The sequence below is a fragment of the Lacerta agilis genome, chromosome 1 (assembly GCF_009819535.1).
Source record: "Lacerta agilis isolate rLacAgi1 chromosome 1, rLacAgi1.pri, whole genome shotgun sequence".
NCBI lineage: Eukaryota > Metazoa > Chordata > Lepidosauria > Squamata > Lacertidae > Lacerta > Lacerta agilis.
The window spans coordinates 45,492,810-45,517,627 of NC_046312.1; the positions used below are offsets into that span (position 1 = coordinate 45,492,810).

A 24,818-nucleotide genomic window follows, 5' to 3' on the forward strand; every position below is an offset into this window, starting at 1 on the left:
AAGATGTACCATTTGAATGGCAAAGCCCATCAACTGGGGGTGTGACCCCCCTCAAATATTTAATTGGGGGGGTCAAAGGGATCTCAGCCCCTAGGAGTTGGCTTCTATGGAAGGGGTCCCACTCTTTTAGTAATTCTAACTTTTACTAAATCATAGCACCATTAAAGACATCTAGTCCCCTCCCGGCACAAGTTCATAACATCACCCCTCTCTTAGAAAAAGGCATCTGACCAGAGATGTAAAAGAATAACAGAAAAGTTAATGAAGGCGTTTAAAACAAATCTTAACACAATGGCACTTTTAACGCATTCCTTCCAAGCTATCCCCAGTCCATTAAGAAATCTCCAGGCCTCTTGCTCCCTTCTTGGTGTATACTCCATAGACACCATTCTGCAGCCCAAAACAGCTTACTCAGCCACCCACCCACACTCTGACAGCCCAAAGATTTGGAGTTTCTGACGTTTAAGCAAGCCTTGGTGTCAGCTGCATTACTCAAAGGCCTTACTCATTTTCTCCTTTCTGTTCAAATGCGCACACAGTCATCAGAACATTTCCTGTATCATTAAATGGGGCAATTGATAAAACCATTCACCAGCCAGTCCATGAAACATGGAAAAAAATGGTATAGCACAAGTAAACAGCCTCTTTACTGTTGAATTGGAACAAACAGCAATTTAGGTTTTCTGCGGAATTGTTTATAGTTGTAAAGAGTGGATTTTCCCATGGAAAGTGCCAGGGCAAAAAAAACCACCCCAACCCACACATTTGAATACTGACCTGGGAAGCCTGGACCTCTGCCTATAAATGCAGAGCAAAGGGACGTGTGGAGGAGCCCTTTAATCTCATGGCTGATCTAGAGCTCATCAGGAGTTCAACCCTGGAGTGTAACAATGCTATAAGAAGGAAGAAAGGTATTGCATTTTGTAGTTCTCATATCCAGGGATGTGAATTTTCAGGATCAGGAGCATGAGCCCTAGAAAGGAGCAAAAGCTTCTGTTTACTTCTGTGTCTGCAGCTGCAGGACCATGTTAGCGTTATAACTTTTCTGTTTTACAGTTGGACTTTTCATTTGTACTTTTTCTGGTGGAAGGCTTGGTTTAAATCTCATTTCGTTATCCTCACAACTTTTTCAGCGCTGGACAATGCAGCGATACAGATCCAAGCGCAGGTGAAGGGAGAACTAGAGCAAAAGAAACAGAACCCTTCTTTTTTAACGTAATTGTTTATTGAGGTTTGCAATTGAGTACTGGCAAAACAGATGTTTTTAATCTTGCTTTAAAAAAATAAAAATATTGAGCAGAAGGGGGACAAGTTCTCACACTCAGTGAAGAACCACAACAGATGTATCCCACCTACTGCTGAGGATGAAACTGCAACTGCCCAGGCAGCTAGACAGGATCACCAGCCTCTCGTGCCACTTTATTAAGCAGTTGATGTTGACCTGAATAGGTCAGATGAGGTTGCCCTGCTAGGTGAAACGCCAGCCATCCTTTTAAAATGTGGCTTTTTGCCCATTAGGGGCGGAGCTAAAGAAAGGTGTGGGTTTTTTCATGGAAAACAGTAGGGATGGGCAGACTAGGCTTGCAGGTGCTTCCCCGCCTCCCCGTTGAACCTCAAAGTATGCCAACTGGAACCTCGTGCAAAATAATGGCTGGAGAGCAGGGGTGTGGGGAACTTCAAATTAAGGGAGGAGGTGGCTCTGATCACACAACCAGATAAGGATTTTGTTTTTTTGTATCAGAACTGAACATGCTGCCGTTTCACATGCCGATCCATTCAGGAGCCTTATTTAGGGGCAAAAAAGAGCTTTTAAAATTTGTTGCTATTGTTAAAACTATTGGGACTCAGAAACCTTTGCCAAGCAACATTCTCTCTCTCTCTCTCTCTCTCTCTCTCTCTACTTATACCCCTAGATTAAGCAGAGAAATGGAATAAGAGGTATGTAGAGATAGCATTGGATGCTTCATTGTAAGGCCCTGAAAACTCGAAGCTCTTCTTTTATATAAAGGTCAATTATACAAAATATACATGCACATTGCATTTTATCTGCCCCAACAATGGTTCCATTCCTACAGGCTTTCAATTGTGTTTTGCATTGGTTCCCATGGAAATGTTACCAGGGGCGGCTGATATTCATTGAAACCATGTCTGTTCAGTGAAAACTCTGGGCCAGTGTCCATCTGCTTTTCTTTAACAGCAGCCTAACAAGGCATTACACAGCTCTACTTCTGCTTTACATCTGCAGGCATGTCAGTGGAGGTGCTGGGCCATTGTCTTGCCTTGGTAATGGACAGGACGAGAGCCAACAAACTGAAGCTCAATCCAGATAAGACTCAGGCACTGTTAGTTTCCCTAGACCAGATGGATGGGGTTACACTCCCTCTGAAGCAGCGGGTATCCAGCTTGGGGGTCCTCGTGAGCTGGAGCCTCAGGCAGCCTCAGTGGTGCAGAGTGCCTTCCATCAGCTTCAGCTGGTAGCCCAGCTCTGCCCCTTTCTGGACAGGGGTAGCCTCACTTCTGTTATTTATTCTCTGATAACCTCTATGTTAAATTACTGCAACATGTTATATGTGGGGCTACCTCTGAAGATGGTTCAGAAACTTCATTGGTGCAGAATTTGGTGGTTAGGTTGCTCACTGGGACAAGATGGTTATTCTAATTCGGGCCCAGCTTCACTGGCTATCAATTGGTTTCCAGGCTCATTTCTAAATTCTGATTTTGACCTATAAAACCTTAAACAGCTCAGGACCTCAAGGATTGCCTCTCCACATATGAACCATCCCAGACCCTGTGATCATCATCTGAGACCGTTCTTTGTTTGCCTCTTCCATGAGAGGTCTGGAGGGTGGCAACATGAGAACGGGTCTTTTCTGCAGTGGCCCCCTGCTTGTGGAATGCTCTCGCCTTCATGACTTATCTTTAAGCGCTAGGCAAAGAGGTTCCTCTTCTTCCAGGCCTCTGGCTAATTCAACAATCTACCGGTATGTCTTCTTAAACTGTGTGTGGGAGAGTGTTGTTGTTTTTTGTTGTTATTGTGGTATGTATTTTTGTGTTTTTATATTGTAAAGTGCCCTGTGAAAGGGTGGTATAGAAATGCAATACAGCCGTACCTTGGTTTTCAAACAGCTTAGTTCTCAAACATTTTGGCTCCTGAATGATCGAAACCCGGAAGTGAGTGTTCCGGTTTTCTAACGTTCTTTTGGAAGCCGAACGTCCAACGGGGCTTCTGCGGCTTCCGATTGGCTGCAAGAGCTTCCTGCAGCCAATCAGAAGCTGCACTTTGGTTTTCAAATGTTTTGGAAGTCGAATACACTTCCAGAACAGATTCCGTTCGACTTCCAAGGTACGACAGTAATAAATAAGTATTTTAAAAAGCAATGCCTTAGCAGTACTAAAGGGTCCTAGCATGTAATCAATCTTCATTCATTACACTCTATTTGTTTATCAGTGGATTGATTACATCTACACCCCATCTTTCCTCCAAGGGGCTCAGCATAGTTCTCCTCCCCATTTATCCTCACAGCAACCCCATGAGGTAAGTTAGGCTGAGTCTGAGTGACTGGCCCCAGGCCACCCAGTGAGTTTCATGGCAAGTAGGGAAATAACTGCAATGTAAGAGTTTTTCCCATGACCTAAAGTCTCCAAAAACATGTTCCCAAAAATCTTAAGAACACATGTACATAGGAGCAAAATGGGAGAGCTGAATATATACAAGGGTGTAAAAACATGTATACATGCAGCAGCCTAAGTTTGTGAATCCAAATCTCTCCCCAAGAGATTCTATGCAGAAAATGCAAAATGCATCACTGTTTGGTATCTAAAATGTAATGCATCTTTCAAGTCTTCAGCAGACTTTATTTTGAAGTTAACCGCTAATAAAGAGTAATCAAAACAGAGGTGTATGAAAGGTCAATCCAGTTTAAAGCCAGGAAATTCCACATGGGTGTTTATAATAGTAATTTAGCACGGGTACAAGCTCCTTTACAAGACTGCATTCTTTTTGTGTACTCCTGATGCTGTGCTCATGTTAACTTCAGGTACCTTACTGAGGCTGTCATGTCTTCTGTGTCCATGTTCAAAGCGCACTTTGTGCTGTGATAAATGTGTCCATCTGCCAGTTTGCAATGAATAAAGTTTGCAGTGATGCTCCATTTGATAAACTCTCCACCTATTGCTAAATCCTAAATCTGTCTGCACGTTTCTTTTTCGTGCCTAGACCCTTGGAACTACTGCCGGGTCTTTCAGTGGCAGCTAAAGCTGGTGTAACATTGAGCTGTCACTGGAGGTGTGAATTTACAGCTGCAGAGGCGCCTTTCCGTGGTTGTTGCAGTCCCAGAAGTAATCCAGTGCTGAAGCGTTAATGCAAATGCAGCCTAAGATGGAACCCAATTAAAATGCTGAAACACATTTTCAGAAGTGGAGTTTATTCCCGCATCCTGACACGTTCTGGTACATGCTTTGGTTAGCGAAAGGGGGAAAACAAACCTGTGTCCACATAAATTACTTTTGGCAAAATGCATTTCAATGAAAGGAGAGGAGGAGAAAACAAAGCCTTCCAAAAGGATTTCTGGACAGCATTTTTGGCTCCTGTTAAATAAATCCTGCTAATTCCTCATTCTGCACATTCAATTGCACTGGATAAGATTTCATTAAATCTTTTAAAAATCCCTATTCCACCTTTTCCTGGTAATGAAATCACTTGCCATTGTTTCATTCTGACTGCATATTTCCCAAGCCGAAGGCTACACTCAGCCCCTCTGCTTAAAACACTGTAAGGCTTTCTTGGGGGGGGGGGGGGTTGAAGTCTTTGTCATGGAAGGTGGCTTACCTAGACAAGCATCCCCTGCTGGACCAGAAACCTCAGCCCCAAATCAGATGCTGGATTCCTCCCTGTACCGAGCATTCAGACTTGTGTTTGTGGTCCCCAACACACAGAATAATGGGCACAGCACCTAACAGGTGGTTAGGGATGCCAACCTGCCAAGTATCTTAACATAGCCACTCCTTTCCCCCACTCGAGACAGGGCTTGGATTCAGATCTTCCGAGAAGACACGCAGCACTATCTTAGCTGACTATGTCTGCCATCTGCTGCTCAGCTAGGGGACTGCAAACCTAGGTGTGATTCTCAATCAGGGTCTTTAAAGGAATGTCACAGGAAGAAGCAGTATATTATGTTGATTTTGTAATGGTAGAGGGAGGCCATTTTGGAAGCACCTTAATTTTATTTGAATTTGAAAACCAGTGTTTGAATCCTGGGGCATGGATTGTGATGGGGACTTTTAGCACCACCTAGCAATTTAAATGGCCTGATATTAAGACGTCTACATGATCTTCACTTAAGCAGTGATGTGGACATAGGAGTCTTTGCAACTGTCAGGCTACAACTTAGGAAAGGGGGAAATTCTTGCTTTTTGTTAGCAGACGCATGGAAGTTAAAAACAGAGTAATTTCTCCTTTTATGGTGGAAAGACCCATACTGAATGCAAGCCATAATACTGACAGGTCTTACTGTCGCCCCTCGTATACATCCTGCTCTAATGTTAGCTCCAGCAGTGTGAGGCTTGGTTTTGATTTCCCTGCTAAATGAGCCATACTTCTTGGGTGCCTTTAATGTGATCCGAAAATCTCTCATTACCTCTGAAAGCTTCCCAAATCTTACTGTTGTGATCCCTTAGAGTTGCCTGCTTAATGGCTGCAACAGACAATCATGGAGTCCCCCAAAGTTACAGTGAAGGTGACTTCACTTAGCTGTTTGCTTCCCAGCTTGATCTAACAGAGAAACAGCAGCATCGGATACAGACACTAGCGAATGCCCCTTTCCAAGTGTTTACTTCCTGAACAGGACCATTTCAGCAGCTCCCCCTCTTCAGAAGTCTCCTCTACCTCCCAGCATAAGGACTCATACACGATCACACACCTATGCAGGTTTAATAGAAAGAAACTGATACAGCACAGTTCTCTCACATGATTCTACCACCTCAGGGCCAATTCAGACATGCACGATTAATTATCAACATCATGCAGAGAATTTAATGTCTGAAGTGTTCATATTTTAAATCTCTGAGTGTTCATTAAACAGTTTCAACACAAGTGGAATGTATGGTGTCATGGTTGGAAAGATTTGGACTTGGTGTCATATACAGAAACTGCATGAAATTGTGATCAAATTAGCTTTCATATTAATGTATTTGCGTGGTGTTACATATATAGCCAAGGGATCCTGGTTTAAAACAAACAATTCCTAACTCATGGTTCAAAGCTGGCCTCTTGAGCAATTAACCATTGCTTTAAACCAGAATCCCTGGTTTGTTTATAACGCTAATTTGAGAGTTTTCAAAAGTGAACTAAACTTGGCAGGTGGGAAGAAAGAGGGGGAAGGATGAGAGCCAATGCTTCATTCAGACTCATAGATATTCATCCTTCCGCTAAATCATGGTTTAATGTTACCTGTGAACCAGACCTCTTGGTAGTGAAGACCTCTGGTATAAGGTGACCCCATGAAGGACTCTTTAGGGCATTGCAGGGCCCATACTAATGTCAGCATGCAGGCAGCACCTCAGTTCTCTGAGATGACACAGACTTGAAAGGCAAACAGTGGTGTTGAGGAACAGTTCACTAACACGAGTCTTGCAACAGTCATGCAGGCCATGACTTTCTCTCCTGCTGTTTCCATTCAAGTATAATTCAAACCAGGTGGAAGAGGCCATGTTCCTTCTCTTGTTAGCATTCTCCTAAAGGGAACGATGTCTGCACAAAAGGGTCTGCTCTCGAAACTGGTTTAGATCCTGGGAACATATACACACCAGAATTCATGTTGAGTTGCCATATGGGTTGCACGTCAACACTGAGCTCATGCAACCTATGCAGTGATGCAGGTCAGCTGCATAGTGCCATGCAGCTAATCTGAGACTTGATATTGTGCATGTTAACTCAACAGTAAGTCCCACTGGGTGGTATTCAACTACCATGTCCCATCAGCTCAAGGATTTCCACTTGCACAATGGGACTGCTGCCCCCCTCCTCCTACGCATTCCCTGCATCCTTCCCAAATGTTCTCCAGAGGGCTGGGGTACTCCTAGAACTGATTTAGGGGACACACCAGGGGAGAAGAGGGGAAGGACATTGCATTGCTCAAGCAGAAGTCCTTGAACTAAGAGAACATTCAAGTAACACCACTCTGGCTGCAATCCAATGAGTTCAATGGGCTTATTCCCACACAGATATCGACAGGAGCACAGTCTTAGTTGGGTGCACTGCGGTCACAAGCTTTCAGCCAGTAGCAAAGGGGCAAAGGGCTAGTCTCTAAGTCTGCTGGGAAAAGTGACGGGATCAGGAGGAAGTCAGCAAATGGTCCGAGTTCATGTTTTATACTCCAGGGAGGAAAAAATAAATAAACACAACCCAGGAAAGTTGGCCTTACCTCGTGCGTGGATGCAAAAGTTTGGCTTTGATCCCAGGAACAGGCTGTGAAGCAACTCCTTTGGTCTTAAGAAGGAAATCCAGTTCTGATTGATTTGTTAACATGGGCCAGGCACAAAAGCATAGCTTGACCATTTTAGCATCGGTTCTTCAGCACAAGCGGTGCTTACAAGAATATGGTAAATAATGTAATGGGTTGCTTTCTGCATGTGAATGCATCTCTCATGCATGCTAGTGAAGGCAGAAGGGAATGATATTTGTTCTCTTCTGAGCCCTTCAAGCCCTTTCACTTAGCACAGAAAGCACCAACACTTTTAACACAGGCTGTCAGTGCAATGTCACTGAATGCTTCTGGATGAGACTTAATGGATGGTTCCCTAGCAGCTGCTGCCTCACATTTATCAGTCTCAAGAGTGACCTCCAATAACCTATCCACTATAGCTTAGGCATTCATTTTCTGAACATTGTTTTCCTAGTGGCAGAAGAAAAGAGGTAAAGACAGTACTAAACAACAAAAAGCATCACTTATGCCGCATCCTCTGTAGGGTAAAAGGAGACCTTTTGTCCATGTGCTTTCAGACAGCATTTGCGCCTCAGGACTCAATTTTTAAAAAATAAATAATAAATAAATAAAAATACCAACAGACCATTTAGCCAGTTGGGGTTTTAAGTTTCTTCCTGCAATGTACCATCAACCCTATCAGAAACAGCAAAACAAGAAGCTGTACAGAGAATCTCTGCGATGAATTATATTAACACACGCCAGTGAGGAACCAAACACAGAAACAAAACAAAAAACGACAATAAAGACCCTAGCTGCTGCTTCTTTCATCCCCCACCCCCCACAATTAGGCATCTCCCAATAACTTAGCCACAACAATTCTTGCTAGTTTTCTCAAACAGCATTTTTGTACAACACACATGCAAAATGAGAAGTGATGTCAGGTCGAAATGCCAGTGAAGCCAAACAAATCCACCAGGAGTTCATATTAAGCGTTGTCACAGACATCCATTGCAACAACTCCATGGGGCCAGAGCACAAGTCCCTGGAGAGAAAGGAATGGAGGAGAAGAGCTGTCAGTCAGTCATAGTCACACCTAAGTCTGGGCTACTGGGCTGCACCCTTCCCGAGCCGTGAGCTGCTGTGGAGCTTCTTATGGAGTTACTCACGAGGGGGAAAACGGCTAGCAGATGGGCTATTTCCAGGGATCTTTCCATATATCTCGGAGTGCTTCGTTAATGGATCCGAAAAACACTGACATTTCAACTGAAATAGTTATCGGCTGAGGCTCACAATCAAAATACTTAGGGTTTAAAGATAATCAAACTTCATCCCCCACCCTAACCCCTTCCATTCCCAAGAGTCTCATGCAAAAGCATCAGAGAAGTTGCCCGGCAACCATCATGTGGCTTGAAGCAGCTGCCATTGTTGGCCCAATATGTCTGACTGGCAGATGTTGGTCACTAGTCTGCTGGACTGGCTTTCTAAGCAAAGGCCACTGACGAAGTGCTGGATGAAGTTGCCTTTCATCTTCCATTTCTGTGAGAGGAAAGAAGGGAAGGAAGACAAAGAACAACATCAAGCGATTAAACTTGACCCCTTCTTTACTTAGTTTCTTGCTTGTTATGTTTAAAGCACACACTCAACAAGTGCTAAATAAATCGTATTTGTTCATGGTGTTATTTAGTGTCACCATTTTGAATTTCTGGCATGTGCATGACAGTTTCAGAGCTTTCCCCTTCTAATACAGTGCTGCATTTCAGTGAGAAAGGTATCCAAGTTCTTCCAGCATCTCTAATGATTACAATAGTCACAAGCACTATGCCATGCACCCATAGAAATCTTATTTCTGAGTAAACATGCATAGAATTGCATCTGTCAGTATGAGGCTTGGGGCATCAAGGATGACCTGGTTAAGGGGGTGGAACAAGTGGCGAAGGCATCAGAAATCTGGATCATTGGGATTCTGACTGGGAGTGGGGATGAATGGCAACCAATCCTCTAGCTTTTGGAATCACATATATTTTGTACAATCAGTGGCATTGGGCTGCTTCCCCCCCACCCCAGCAGATTCTCTGTTATCTTTTTCCTCTTGTGAATTGCCTCCAGCAAAATTTCCATGTCTTGACTCGGGGCTACTTCTTACGAGGCAATTTATTTTTAGGCACTGCTACACAAGTTCTAAAATACTGAAGTGTTGCTTGGATTAGTTAGGATAAGCACACATGAGTATAAATCATATTCCCCCCCCCCCACTTTCAAATGTTTTTGAGTGGACCCAATGGTTTCCTCGTCATCACCCACACATATTTATTCACATGGACACTTCACGACTGAGATAATGTGCAAGCATTTTTTTGTGCCTGGATATGTGTTATCTGAGTGCAAAGCATCTCATAAGAAGATGCAGCCCCGAACAGGTAAGTGCACCAATTACCTCTTGGTTCAGTAGCCAGGCAGTCAGGAGCAATGTGTGCACAAACTCTGAGTTTCTTTTAGCTAAGGACAGTCTGGGTTATTAATATAAAAACCAGTAATTTATGTGACCAAGTGTCATTTCCTGCCCTCCCCTACAGCTGTGGCTCAGCTCACTTACCCAAGCCATTCTACGCTTATTTGCCTTGTAAGTGGCATTTTGTAGTGTGTACACATTTCTGGTCTTGTGGCGTATGGTGGTGCAAACCATTGAGGGCTAGTGGGTGGGCAGCTGATTCTGCCAGACAGCAGGGAATTGGCCGTGGCTTGCTTCCAACTGCATGATTCCATTTTTTAGTACAGGGCAAAGATTGGCAACCTGTGGCCCTCCAGATATTGCTGGATTCCAACTCTCAGCACCCTTGATCATTGGCCATGGGAGTTGGAGTCCCTGTTATAGGTTCTTATAGCACATGAAATTAGACCCTCTCTCCTGCCCCAAACATGGTGGCTTGGTGTTTTAACCAGTCCTGTGTGCTGAGAAGCCAGCTAGCATGGCAAAAAGAAATGCTCAATAAAGTAACATCATAGTATAGCTGTGAGAACTCCCTAATGGCAATTCTGTGGCACGTTAGAGGAGACTGCTCAGCAGTTGAACAGGTTGAACCTTCCCAACGGCTCCTCTTTCCACTTTTGCTTCTTCAGCCATGTATGACAGAGGGCCAGGGTGCTCTTATCAACTTGACCACTCAGGGATATTAAATTGCCATCTGTCTCAGCTGCTTGATTGATGAGGGCAAAAAGGGACAGCTCATCAGCCTCCAACCCCATGGCACATCCAGGTAGGAAATGCTGAGAGTTACCACCCAGGCTGCCTGGCCCCTTAAAATCCACGCTAGCACACAGTATGCATTCATAACGGGCAATTCTTCTCAGGTTGACAAGCTGAACAGTTTTACACAACCAAGACGTATGCCGTAGGTTGTAGGGCAACCAGCAAACGTCCAGATGTTAAAATCTATAAACACTTGAAGTAAAGGCTTCATTAGCCATTATCATTAGTTCATTTTCTTGGAAGTACCACCTGCTACACCTGATTTCCTTTTGCAAGATCATTATTTGTCTTGAATCGATTGTGCCGTCTTCAAAGCACTCTACCTGCTGCCACGTTTAATGATTTAACATTGGCATCCTATACATTGATATTTAACCCACTTCCATGATCGGACTCCTTCTGTTCTGTTGGTGGACTGACCATACCGGTATCTCCCATACAAGCAGAACTACCCATTCAAGCAACAGTGTACAGGAAGGTGGTGAAGAATCAGCATGAGAGACAGAATTAAAACTCTCCACAAAATTCTAACAAACCTATTTGATCTCAGTAGCCACTTTTTATATGGTAAGGTTGTGTCAGTACCAGATGTTCTCTTTGTGATTATTAGAAGGACACCCAGTTTCTGCTCTGCAAACACCTTGGAATCTGTAAAAGAATAGGGTTACCACGTTGAATGTTGGGTGGCTGCAGTTCTTCTAGGAAGGGAGGTACCATTCTGATGATCAAGAGTGGCATGTGTGATTTGCAGAACACTGGGCTTGGTGAGGTGGAGAGCTTCAAACCTGTCCACTTTAGCACTGTTTCCCTGTTGTGGTTTCCCCCCCTTTTGCCATCACGTCTTGGGGTGTAGTCTTGGGAGGGACTCCCAAAAAGATTTGCTGGGGGTGGGGACTACCCCTTGCCTGGAGGCAGTGAGTATAGACATCTTGTTCTAGAGGCAATGGGAGAGGATGAAATGCTTTCTATAAGCTTAGCCTGGTAGGCCAGCTGTAGTCACTTAGTAACTCTTAAAAGAGCTCAGAAATTTCAGCCAGTTCAAAATGCTACTGTCTGACTAATAACAGGTGCTGACTGGGCAGGGTATATTAATTTAACACCATTTTGCTGGAATTGGTTGCCTACTTGTTCCCAACCTCAATTCAAATTGCTGCCTCTTATTTTTACAGCTCCAAGTCAGGAGTGGGGAACCTCTGGACCTCCAGCTGTTGCTAAACTACAACTCCCATCAGCCTCGGCAAGCCTGGCCAATGGCCAGGGATGGTGGGAGGTTGCAGTTCAGCAACATCTGGAGGGTGGAAGTTTCCTCACGATGGTCCCCATAACTGCTTTTAGTGGACTAGGACTACAGTGCCTGGAGAGCCACCTTTCCCTGTGTGTCAGCCCCCTCCCCATCTCAGATCAACAGATCTAATGCATAGTCTTTTGACAAGATTGTGGTGGGTTAGACTTAATCATCCTAGTACTCTTTACTGTCTGTAAGTAAAGACCAGCTGTGATTTATCAAGCTCTTCCATTGTACACAGAGATTGCTGACAATGGTAATTAGCCGGGGACGTTTCCTTTCCTTTGGCCCCCAGCAGCATCCTGGCCCCTTTGAGAGACCCATGTATCATGCTGTTTTTCTGGACTAGAGGCCCACTGATCTGTAAACCTCTTTAAGTAGGATTGATATCCCCCCGCTCATTCCTTAGCAGTGGCTTGCAGCAGCAGGGCACCCAGGAAGCATTTTCTCCCGCTAATGAATGACACCAAACGAAAGAAACTCCTCTATTAATTGCATGACTTGAAAGCGCAGCGGTTGTTTCAACAGAATCTTTTTCACTCTTTCCGATTCAACAGAAAGGTAAGGTGAGAGAGGGCACAAGAGTGAGAACGGAGGGCAGGGATGACATGTAGGGAACTGTATTACCGCAATTATTGCATCTTGTAATTAGTTAGCTGTAAATGGCGGGCTTGGTTTCATTAACCTCCCACCCCCACCCCATCACACACATCCAGGCTTGCCACTGCATTTTCCAGGACACGCCCAAAGAGCAGTAATGTGACTGCACAAGACACAGCTTCATTTGAAATTTCACATCTGATGGCTTGAGTGCACAAAAGAGTTATTAAAAATAACCCAGCCTTGGACTTCCGGCGGCTGGCGCCATTGCGGATGGTCCTGGGTTGCTTCGGTGGCGAGGCACCCAGTTCATCCCGGGGGTTAGGAGCCCTGCAGCCGCATGCAGGGCTCTGGTTGGGGAGCGGGAAGAGCGTCCCGCGCCCTGGGCTCCCCGGCTATGCCCGTTGTGCTCCGAACCCTTCCCCCGCGCCCCCTGTAAGGGGGGAGTGGGGGTGAAGGGACCACGGAGTCGGGCTTCAGGGGACATGCCCCAACCGGGATGTTTACATGCGGCGGCAAAGTCCGTGAGGAGCGTCTCTGTTCTACCTGTCATTAAGAAGTTGCTAAGAAACCAGAAGCTGTGAGTAATTGACTGACTCTTTGTACTTCGGGAAAGCTCTGGGATCAAAAGAAAAGGCAGCCCGCCTCTCTCCCTTCGGGGGTTGGAAGGAATTAACTCTTTAAGTGACTGCTGCTACACTAATCACTTGAAAGTGCTTGGAATTTGAAAACTGACTCTGTAGAGATTCCCTCTCAGGGGTTAATTGAGGAAAAATATCTCCATTTGAAGTTTTGGTCTTTATACTCTGGCTTCGGAAGAAATGGCGGCGATTTGGAATTGCGCAGGAGAAAATTGAGACAAAGGAGGAAAAAGACAGGAAATGTAATTTGATACCCACCTCCCTTCCCCGAAGATGTTGGACTTTGCGCTCATGCTGGCACAGAAGGACTGGGAGGTAGAGGAAAAGCTCACTGTCTTTCAATTGGAGCTGGCTAATCGAAAATTAAGAGTCTTGTGTGGGATTATAAATGGAAATAATCTGTATTCCACAGAGGAGGCTTTCCAAAAAATCTACTCAATGGAAACAGACTTTTGCAAAGAGCTGGAAGATGTGCTGGAAGGATGGTCTGAGATGGCAGAGCAAATCCGATTGGAACAGGGACTGTTTTCAGGGGGTGGCAGAAACCCTGAAACGGAAAGTTTTTTAATATCTAGATTCCGAGGTGGCAGCTCGGGGTCGAGGGACAGAGAATTAAGATTTCTACAAGAAGAAGAATTTTGGTACAAAGCTACGGAGAAGCTCAGAATGCAGAGGATGAACATCTTGGAGCTCGATGCAGGGTTTGTTGTGGTTGTAACCTGGATCTGTGGACATTCAGAAGCATACAATAGGGGATTCGGTTCTGGTGAAAGACAGGAGAAGACAATGGACAAAAGGGGAGTGGGTTGAATTAATCATTGTATAACATAGATGGTCTGCCATGGTATCCGAAATCGGAGTGTGAAGTTTGTTAAATAAGTTTATTTTAAATAAGTAAGGAGATATTGAATTTAAGTTAAAAGCAGCATGCTAAATGATAGAAGAAATAAGTTTAGCTCTAAGAATATTTGGTTAAGTTTTAGGTTATAATGCAAAAGATAAGACAAAGGTGTTTTTTCTTTCTATATCAAGATAAGTTAAACTTCTATGGAGAAAAGATGTTAAGGAGAAAGTGTATTGTATTAAAACCGAAGGTGTATAGGCGGGGGAAGTCAAGTGTCAAGATTCGGAACTAGAATTTTTTTTTTTTTTTCTATAGTAAGATATACAGATAAGAAGAAGAATCCTGACATTATGTGTATGTGTATTTGTATTTGTGTTTGTTCTGATATTTGTAGGTGTGGGGGTTGGGTTTATGTTGTTTTGTGAAAATGCCAATAAATTCTGTTAAAAAAAAAAAAATAACCCAGCCTTGGGCCAGCAGAGTGGAGATGAGATATTCCATAGCAAAAAGAAAGAAAGAAGAAAGCACTCAAGTTTGACCTTGGCTAATATTATAAGTCTGAATCATGCATGCAAACTGGGTGGCCATTTGCAAGCCTGTGGGCCCAGATCTACATCAACGTTTCTCAAACGCTGGGCCTCACAGAAATGGTGTCTCCTCACGAGTGTCTACTCTTTTTTTCACAGGCAACGCTGTGCTTTTTTAGTTGGATCAATGCAAGTACCAGCAATTCCCCACATGCTGAGTAAAGGTGGTTGGGAGAAAGGGATGATTAGGAGCAGGGAGGGAAAATAGGCCCACCCTCCTCTGAAGGGAAAGGGTCAGAGGCTGAATGAAAGAAAATTACCGGTAGAAAAAGGTAAAACGTTGATCAGAATTTTCCTTCTCCTCGATCGGCTAACTTCCCAGGTTGACAAGGCCCACCTGCCCCTCACTTCTCTCTACACTAGCACGTGCAGAAACAGCACTAAAAACAAGTGTTCTGGAATCAAAGATTGTGTAATACAGTGTTTTTCAACCTTTTTTGGGCAAAGGCACACTTGTTTCATGAAAAAAATCACGAGGCACACCACCATTAGAAAATGTTAAAAAAATTAACTCTGTGCCTATATTGACTATATATAAAGTAATTCTCTTGAATAGAAATCAACTAAACAAATTTTCCCCACGGCACACCAGGCAACATCTCGCGGCACACTAGTGTGCTGCGGAACAGTGGTTGAAAAACACTGGTGTAATACATGGACTACAAATGCTAATCTCTCTCATTCCCACTTTGAAACCCCTCCACTTCAAGCTATGCACTAAATAAAACCAAAAGAATTTAAGCTGTGGGAAGCTAATGCCTACGTAAAAAACAACAACAAGTAGGCCCTACTATTCTGCTGCAGGGGTCACATTCAGAAAGGAATGTTTTCTCAGATAATGATAATGTAGATGCTGATCCAAGCACCTGAAAAATCTGTGTGTGTGTGTGTGTCTGCAATGGCAGTCTGTCTGTCTGTTCCTGTAGCGTTCTATTTCCCCCTCTCTGGAAGCAAGCAACAGAAGAAACTGCATGATAAACTTCCATCATTTTCCACTAGCAACTAATGTTTCACACCCAGTTTGTCCATAACAAAATAAGATTTTCAGAATATTTGGGAGTAGGTGTCACTCTCTTCTTCTTCTTCTTCTTCTTCTTCTTCTTCTTCTTCTTCTTCTTCTTCTTCTTCTTCTTCTTCTACCCAGATACTCATCTAACATAGAATAATTACTCCTCAACGTGGCAATTAAGTCAGTCCAGTGCAAATATTATAGCAGGTTAAAAAAAAACACCTATTGCTAACACTTCAGAAATACAGCAAAAATATTTTTAATAGAAGAACAATTTTCCATTGTCCCAATTCTTACATAAAAAGAAAATGTAAGAAGTTTGGACTTTTTAAGAATCATCATCAAACATAAACCAAGTAGAAAAGCTGACAAAAAATAGGATTCAGTTACAGGTAGGTAGCCGTGTTGGTCTGCCATAGTCAAAACAAAATAAAATAAAAAATTCCTTCCAGTAGCACCTTAAGAGACCAACTAAGTTTGTTCTTGGTATGAGCTTTCGTGTGCATGCACACTTCTTCAGATAAATGTGCATGCGCACGAAAGCTCATACCAAGAACAAACTTAGTTGGTCTCTAAGGTGCTACTGGAAGGAATGTTTTTATTTTATTTTGTTTTTTAAAAATAGAATTGTGTGACTAGTCAATATAATAGATTTGGTATAATTATAATTATAAGATTTCTTACTCAATATATAAATACAATATTAATACATAATAAGGTGGATTCTAACATGTATCTATCTCAAGTGCCAAAGACTAGGGTGAAGAGATGTTCCTTCAGCACAAGACAGAAGACATACAAGGAACTCTGCCTCTTGGCACCAGGCAGGAAATTTCACTGTACTCTTTACAGCACCAACTTAAAATATGTTTGTTTAGGTAAGCCTAGCCAGACATGTAGAAGTTGCATGTGTTTTATTTCCTTTTAGCTACTGCAGATTTTAATCATCTTTTTGATATTTTTCAATACCTGCTTTTATTGTTGGTTCTAACGTTTTGCCAAATAACGTTAAATCATAGAATCGAAGAATTGTAGAGTTGGAAGGGACCCCAAGGGGTCATCTACTCCAACCTTCTGCAATGCAGGAATCTCAGCTAAAGCATCCATGACAGACAAAATAAATAAATGAATGAAGGTGCCAGACATGTGCCTGCAAGGAGCGGAGTCCACAGTTTAGGGGCAGCAGGAGAGAATGCCTTCTCCCTTTGATAGAAAGATTGATATAACTACCACATGTGAGATTTTAAGCTATCTCTGGTGCTACTCTACTTTCGGTGCTATAATGTTGCTCACCCCGCTCAGTGCTATTGACATATTATCTGGTCCCCACAAAAGGGATTTTGCTTCACTTGTTTACTCATCTGCTACAGTTGCTGATAAAAAGGGGGAATGTGTGTTAAAAATTGCAACAGGTATTTTTTGTATCAGTGCTAGAATGAGAATTTTTTTTTGGTATCTTTTTTGGAGAGATAAAGAGGTAAAGGTAAAGGGACCCCTGACCATTAGGTCCAGTCACGAACGACTCTGGGGTTGCGGCGCTTATCTCGCGTTACTGGCCGAGGGTGCCGGCGTACAACTTCTGGGTCATGTGACCAGCATGACAAAGCCGCTTCTGGTGAACCAGAGCAGCGCACGGAAATGCCGTTTACCTTCCCGCCAGAGCGGTACCTATTTATCTACTTGCACTTTGACGTGCTTTCGAACTGCTAGGGTGGCAGGATTTGGATACACACACACACACACACACACACACACATATGTAAAAAGGGGGGTGCTGGTACTCATATGTTGATAAAAGTGTCATGGGCGCTAGCACAAAATGCCTGCCACAGGCAGCAGAAAGAACAGTGCTAGTAGTCCCTACCAGTGAGTGCTGTCAGAAAAAAAGCAGTTGTGTGTGTGTATTCTTTAAACAAACATGCCCAGCTGTGAGACTTTCAGCATTAGGGGGAGTAGGATTGGGGAAGCTTCCTTGTGCTGGTGTTTCTGCACAACTACATTGGCCAAGACTTGGGGATCCCCCCTGCCTCCCACCCTCAGAATGAGTAGCTTTTTCCTGGGATGCTTTGCTTAGCTCTTAATTGATCCATCCACAACCCAGCTTATTTCAACACATTGCCACTATTTTCAGAGTCTGTCTGATAGGAGTTTTCAGGGTCTAGTTTGTTAGCCACAGCACATCAGTGGCAGCCTGATACAAACTGCACGAGTTCTACCAACTGTGGAAGATTGCCATATATTTTGGGGACATTTTGGTACTGTGTTTAATAATTGTTATTTTTGTACAGTATATGTTTGCGTTGTATCAAATGCTTATTGCGGAGGGCTTTATTTGCATGATGTCATATGGTTACTTGCACTGCTGTTGTGATAGAAATTCTAAGCACTGCTATAAAGCAGCACTTTTAAACGAAGTGTTGCCAATGGGGGAGCTACAGGAATCCAGTGATTTGGGAAGGATGCCATCTGGGATTCTTAAGAATGATGGAGAAAAAGGCTAGCGAAAAATAAAATAAAATCAACAGACAGAGCCCAATGCCATACCCACAACGTCTATTTCCTTTCCAGGCCAAAAGAGGATTAGCTTATTTTTTCACTTTAGCCCCCTCTTTGCCCTGGTCAGTTCCTGAGATGAGTTTCGAGTTTGTGCATGCATACAAAAAGCAGCAACGGAATTGTTGTATAAACATTCCTTGCTCAATTGCTCATAATAATGAAGGCTAAAAAAAAAACCCCGAAAAAGAAGAACCATGCTTCTGAGCTTTTGGATTCCATTTGAATCCAGAAGACTGCAGAGTACTGGTCTCAAATGCAAGCATGGCTCATTCATTGTTTCCATTTCAAAAAGGACACCAGCTAAGAGCTGCAGGTGCCACGGACAGAGAGTTGGCTTCTTAGGCACAAGAGACAATGGAGGATGAGTTCTGCAGCAGCAGCAGCAAGAGTTTTCTATGCCACAGGGAGGAAGATTTTGTGAAAGCACTTAAGAAGAAATTAGTGACCTAGTTCCAAAGCAGGCCAGTGTGCGTGTGGTCACCAGCAGAGGAGGAAGGTAGGCCTAGGCAAAGACAACTCATCGGGGACATACACACAGCCCTAATTTCAACGGCAAGAGTTTATCCAGGGCATATGTGTTGTGACAGTTTTTATGGGCGCCAGAGCTCTTGGGAAACTTGTGCTTATGTTCTCTATGGGCAAGGTTTTAAAAGGAATTCAGTCCTTTAGACACATAGGCAATTAGGAGTACCTGAACAGGTCGATACTGCTGGAGATGAAGGAGGGGCTGCACATATTTAGTTTAAGGCTTGTCAACTCCCTCATGCAGAACAGATTCATTCTGTGTTGCAGCTATTCATAGACACAGAAAAACCTCCCATACCAGGAATTCGGAACCTTTTCTGATCTATGGGTTAGATGAAATCCCACCCCTACTTTCCATCCATTTGTTGTTGTTGTTCAGTCGTTCAGTCGTGTCCGACTCTTCGTGACCCCATGGACCAGAGCACGCCAGGCACGCCTATCTTTCACTGCCTCCCGCAGTTTGGCCAAACTCATGCTAGTCGCTTCGAGAACACTGTCCAACCATCTCATCCTCTGTCCTCCCCTTCATTTAGCAGGTAGCAAACTGTGGGGAGGGTTGTCAATTTTTGGAGGGGGACTGGAAGAATTCAGGGAGGCATTTTTCAATGGTTTCTCTCTTTTCTGCCCCTTTTCTTATTTAAAATCCCATTGAGGCTTCAAACTGTATTTTTGCTGCCACCCATGCAAGTAGCTGCAGCAACAAACAGGGCTGCTCCTGGAGACCACCAAAAAGCAACAGTTATTTTGATGTGACCTCAGAAAAGTTATTTTGCTTTGACCTGGAACAATGCTTTGTCATGATATAGCACTGTTCCAGGGGTATCCTGGAGAAAAAATAGGAGCTGCTGGCATGGTCACTATCTTTCCAACCCCACCCCCAGCTCCCTTGAAATGACACTATGCCATGATGTAGCATAGTTTGAGAGGAGCTATAAGTTGGAGGCAGGGTGGGGCATGTAACCTGGCCACTTGTTGAGACTGCTATGAATAACTGTGCTTCAGCCACCCCACCTTAGGTGATAGCAAAAAATACAGTTTATTATACAGTAGTAGGGTTATTCCGGCACAAAAGTTGTTGAGCTTATAGCAATAGCTGCTCCGGCACTCTCGAACCCAAGCCAGGGTTGCGTGTGCCAGAGCAGGACCCTGAACCAGAGCCACACACACACACACTAAAAAAACAAAAAAAAACCCCAAAATCCAGGCCATTTGCTTTAAAATGTAAAATTCCCCCCGCCCCAGATGGGCATGTAGGACCAACAAAAGAGGACATGTCTGGGAGTTCCCAGACATATTGCAATCCTATATTATAGTAATGTTGGGGGGGGGGAGATAAGTCACTGCCACTCACCACCAGTGGTAAGTTTCATCACATAACCTTTCAGGAAGTTCTCCCCAAAATTCCACCCTCAATTTTGAGATACTCCCCCCCCCAAAAAAAAAATTGGGAACCAGAAATTTGAAGCTGAGCCCTAGTTTTTAAGACTCATGCAGGGAAGCAGCCAGTTTTTACCTTTTCCAGCATAACATATGCTATAGCAAAGCAGTACATTTTCGTATCCTTTTTTATAGAGTTGTACCAGTGCCATGAACGCATATTAGATATTACCTGTGCCGTGAGCTGTGATGTGCAAACCAACCCCACCACTCCCGATACCTGTGCTGTATTGTGACTTCTAAAATTGCTACTAGTGCTCTTTATTTATTTTTATTTTAAACACCTTAGGGCAGCCTTTCCCAACTGGATGCCCCCCAAATGTTGTCCGGAGTGTGCCACGCTGACTGGGGCTGATGGCACTCACACCACACCCACACCCACACGCCAGCTTTGTGATATCACCATGGATTGTATCCCATCTCCGGAGCCAAACCACTCTTAAACAATAATTTTTAAAACTAAACTACAATGGCACCACAATAAAACAGGGGAAGTGTGATTAAGGAAGCACAGTACCTGTCTGCCATCTTTCTGATTGCATGCCTCAATTGTGATCTGAGAGCCAGCAGAGAAAGAGGTGATTGAAAGACACTTGTCCTGTTGCCTGATTAAAGGGTCACTGAATATCCACTCCTTTGGATGATAAAGAAAAGAACAGAGTTCAGTGATGGAAACACAATACCTCTTTCAGCCATCAAGTGCTCAGTGCATGTTGCTTTTGCTTGTAAAAAAAAAAGGGCTGACTCGGACCTTTTAGTCACCTGAATTTCTCTATGCAATGGCCTTTGGGCATGCATGTTCCTGTGATCGCAAGGACAAAGCAAGGTGCGAACTAGTAGGAGGGGTCCACTTACTTCTTCAGAGGTTACTGAACCTGCAGCAGCAGCAGCTTTCAGTATAGAGGGAAAACGTAGCAGGAAAAAGGCAAGAAACACTACAGATGTGAAGGACACTTGGTTTTGGAAACAGAGACTGAAATCCTGATATAGTTTGGGAAAGATTGGGCACTCAAATAATTCAAGGTTCAAAAAAGAGCTTTTGAGGTGTGCTTCAAAGGATACTAATTGGCTCTCCCTCTTGCTAGACAACAGTTTGTCCAACAATTTCAACCTTTCCCCTCTTTTCCCATGACTGGCGGAGGCGGTAGGCCAGGGCATGCGGGGAAACAGCTTTCAGTCTAAGGGATACATTCCCTTATGAAAAACCTCCCAGAGGTCACATGACAGTAGTGGGTGGGGCCAGAGGCAAAGGTGAGCAGTGCCTCTTACCTTCCATGCAGTAGCCTTACCTTACAACAAGCCAAAAAATCAGAGGGTTGCTTTTTTTTTTTTTTTTTTTTTTTTTTACATACAGCCCTTACACCTCTTTCCATCTGGACCAGCAAGAGGCAGTATCACAGGGCAAGGACACATTCCATGCAAGAGCATGCAAGGAAGGAACAGAGTGGGACCAGTGAGAGCTGGGGCTTAGGGAGAGGCTTGGGGGGGGGGAAGCCTGGGCACCATCCTGAGGGTCTGATGGAGAGATCGGTAAGGACGCATTCAACCCTTGGGCCTGAGGATCCCCCTTGCTTTTTCTAGAACAGGTCACAGTTTCTACTTATCTTCCCCAATAGGGAAACTTATCAACCTGTTTCTAAAGCACGATAGTAGCTATTGTCTATGGTGGCAAAACATGCAATTTATCATTAGGGAGATAGCATAGACACCCACCAGTAACAAAGACAGAACAAGAGGGCAAACCCACTTCATTGATTTACCCTCCCACATAATAACCATCCTTCCCAACAGACAATTAACATTCGCCTTCTTCGCTGGGATAATTCCCAGGACAGAGATACAGTTCAATGAATTTCAGCAGTTTCAAACAATGACAAAATAGCACAGCAAGTCAAATCAAACAGCTTGTTGGACGCTGTCTGCAGGCTCATTCCCAACCATTAACAGATGTGAGTGAGCATTTGCTGGCATCCAGTATCCTACTGTGACTTTTTGCTGACTCAAGCTGCTTCCTTGCTATATGACAGCATCTGAATGAAGGGTTCCCAGTCAAGATTGTCAGCAGGAATATATTCCTGAGAAGCCACTGAAGTTTAAAGGGTTTTGCAAAAAGCAAGATTCTGTAGCTACATGTTATGCTTGTGGCTATTTACTATGTAATCCAATAGTTTGTTCTGTATTTTATTCTGTATTGTTCTCTTTCTGGGAAATAATTAAAAATATATTTTAAAAAAAGTGTAGAGGATTTTGCCACACATAGCGTGAGCTGCTAGGTTACAGAGCATTTCTATTATGAATGTCCATAATGAATTATAAAGAAAGCAGCTACTATTTCAAGCCAATTTTGACAGCATTTGCAACTGATTCTTATTCAACATAGAGGGGATTTGCTACCTATTCCAGAATAAGCAGAGGCAATATTTATTCACAAAGAAATTCCCCCCTGGGTGGCTTACAAACAAAACAATACTAATACACCATAACCAGCAATAGAAAAATACATTTTGTTGCAAACAGGAGAGGAAACACCCCCCCCCAGAGATTTAAAACACCAATATAAAAACCTGGGTGAACAAAAAGGTCTTAAACTGTGTACTCTGGATCCAATGCACTCCCAGCACAGCTTTGGGAAGCAATGTTCATACAATGTTAACCACAATCCACATTTATCTACAGGGGTATTCAAACTTTTTTCAAAGAGGGCCAGATTTGATGAAGTAAAGGGCCATGGGGGTCGACCAAAGTTGCTGAGCTTTTTTTTTTTTAGGATTTTACCCCAGGAAATAAACTGCTACAGGGGCTGGATTAAACCGACCAGCGAGCTGGACTAGGCCCCCAAAACGGACATTTTAGGGAGGCTTTTAAAGTTTAATAGATTATTGCATTTTAATGTTCTGTTGGAAGCCGCCCAGAGTGGCTGGGGAAGCCCAGCCAGATGGGCGGGGTATTAATAATAATAATAATAATAATAATAATAATAATAATAATAATATCATCATCATCATTACTATTATTATTAATTTGGACATGCCTGCTAGAGGAATCCAACGTTGCGCTATGACTTAGCTGCAATTAAAACTGGCAATCTGTGCACAGCCTTAAACAGATTTAGAGCAGTAAATTCTTTACAACAATCTGTCGCCATAACTTCTAACTCCTACTACCTGCAGGATCTAATTCTGTGCCTTGCATTCTGTGGGATGCTCTCCCCAGGGAAGTTCGCCTGGCGCCTTCATTATACACCTTTAGGCACCAGGCAAAAATGTTGCTTTAGTTGATCTGATTGACATCCTATGCCCTTTTAAAATGTGGCTCTTTTTAAGGGGGGTGCTATTGGGTTGTTGTTTTAATTTTGATTTTATATTGTGATTTTTATGTTGATTTTTTCTGTGAACCGCCCTGAGACCTCTGGGTATAGGGTCGTATATAAATTCTATTATTATTATTATTATTATTATTATTAATAATAATAATAATACACATGTGCAACCACACCCAGGATCAACATACATATATTCCCTGTGTGATAGTAGTGCCATAAACTTTCGCATACCAAATAGAACTGGTGAAAAGCTCAGGGGGGAATAAAGTGGGCATTATTCCCATATCCAACAAATCTGGTTGATTAGGAGCCAGTAAATGCTATTTTACATGGTATCACTATTTATAGAGTTCCATGTAGGAAAAAAGTGGTCTGTAGATTCTGACTATCACATCCATGGTAAACATGTGGCCTCCCCATGCCTTGTACATGTAATGAAATACATGTCTGTGTGATCACCACATCTGCAGATATTACACATTGATTTCTTTTTCTTTTTTTGTCCATTGTAGTTCAGGAAAACTGTGTACTGTGTGAAACAGCCTCAAGACATAAAAGTTTGTTTTCACAATACCATAGCTCCCAATGTCCTTTAAATAGCTGCCTCCTCCTCTGTTGGACAGCTCCTGCATGTGGCAAGGGACTTCCTGTCTCTACATCTGAACTATGCCCTTAAGGCAATAGTAAAACAGAATAGTAATGGAATTGTAAGATAATAAGTGGATCTGGGTCATTCTTCACATTAACTCTCCATTCTCTTCACTGCTCCCCCAATTCCAAACACGATGCTGGGACTCTGAGGGCTGGTTTCTGTGAGTTGCTCTGAATTTTCTCCCTGGCCCTTCTCATCTGTCCTGGCTGTACACCTACAGGCTGTGCTGATTTTCAAGGGACAAGGAAATGGCCAGAGTGGAGATGTCTGACTGAAAAAATAAGCTCATGCCAAGCAGTGCCTATTCAGAAGAAGAGCTTGGGCTACCAGGGTTGGCCCAAGACATTTCGGTACCTGAGGCGAACCACAGAAGGCCTCCCCTGCCAAAGAAGAAGGGGTGAGTGAAGATCTACATCAGGAATAAGGGTGGGGGGGGGGAGTGAAGATCAACAATGGGAATAAGGGTTGGAGGAGACCAGCAGTGCCTCCTATTGGCTAAGAGGCTGCTATAGAGGTGGTACGGGGGGGGCAGCTGCCGAGGGGGCAGCCTCCAGCCTCCGAGAAGACACTGCAGCTGTTACTGCAATCACAACAGCAGCAGTGGGTGATGGATTCCTTGGAGGCTGGATCTGCTGCCCCTGTGGATTGTGCTGCGCGAGGCGGTAGCCTTGTGGGCGACCCATTTTATT

At 43.6% G+C, this 24,818-nt stretch overlaps 1 protein-coding gene and 1 long non-coding RNA gene across 3 annotated transcripts in view; one reads left to right on the top strand and one right to left on the bottom strand.

Annotated features, from left to right (window-relative positions):
* The first annotated feature begins 866 nt into the window (after positions 1 to 866).
* Positions 867 to 4,407, top strand: LOC117045663. The gene is made up of 2 exons (XR_004426453.1): positions 867 to 911; positions 4,217 to 4,407. It is a non-coding gene; the product is annotated as an uncharacterized LOC117045663 (long non-coding RNA).
* Positions 4,408 to 8,069: 3,662 nt separating this feature from the next.
* The window catches only part of GALNT16 (polypeptide N-acetylgalactosaminyltransferase 16), a 160,905-nt gene continuing 144,156 nt past the window's right edge, over positions 8,070 to 24,818 (bottom strand). Inside the window, exons 14-15 of one of the 2 annotated variants that reach the window (XM_033146945.1) lie at positions 20,673 to 20,789; positions 8,070 to 8,960 (exon numbers count right to left, since the gene is read on the bottom strand). In XM_033146945.1, coding sequence (XP_033002836.1) covers positions 8,823 to 8,960; positions 20,673 to 20,789 — 255 coding nt within the window. In that variant the 3' untranslated portion in view covers positions 8,070 to 8,822. Of the gene's footprint in view, positions 8,961 to 20,672; positions 20,790 to 24,051; positions 24,149 to 24,818 lie in introns of those variants that run through there. The other variant, XR_004426454.1, reaches the window with a different exon arrangement.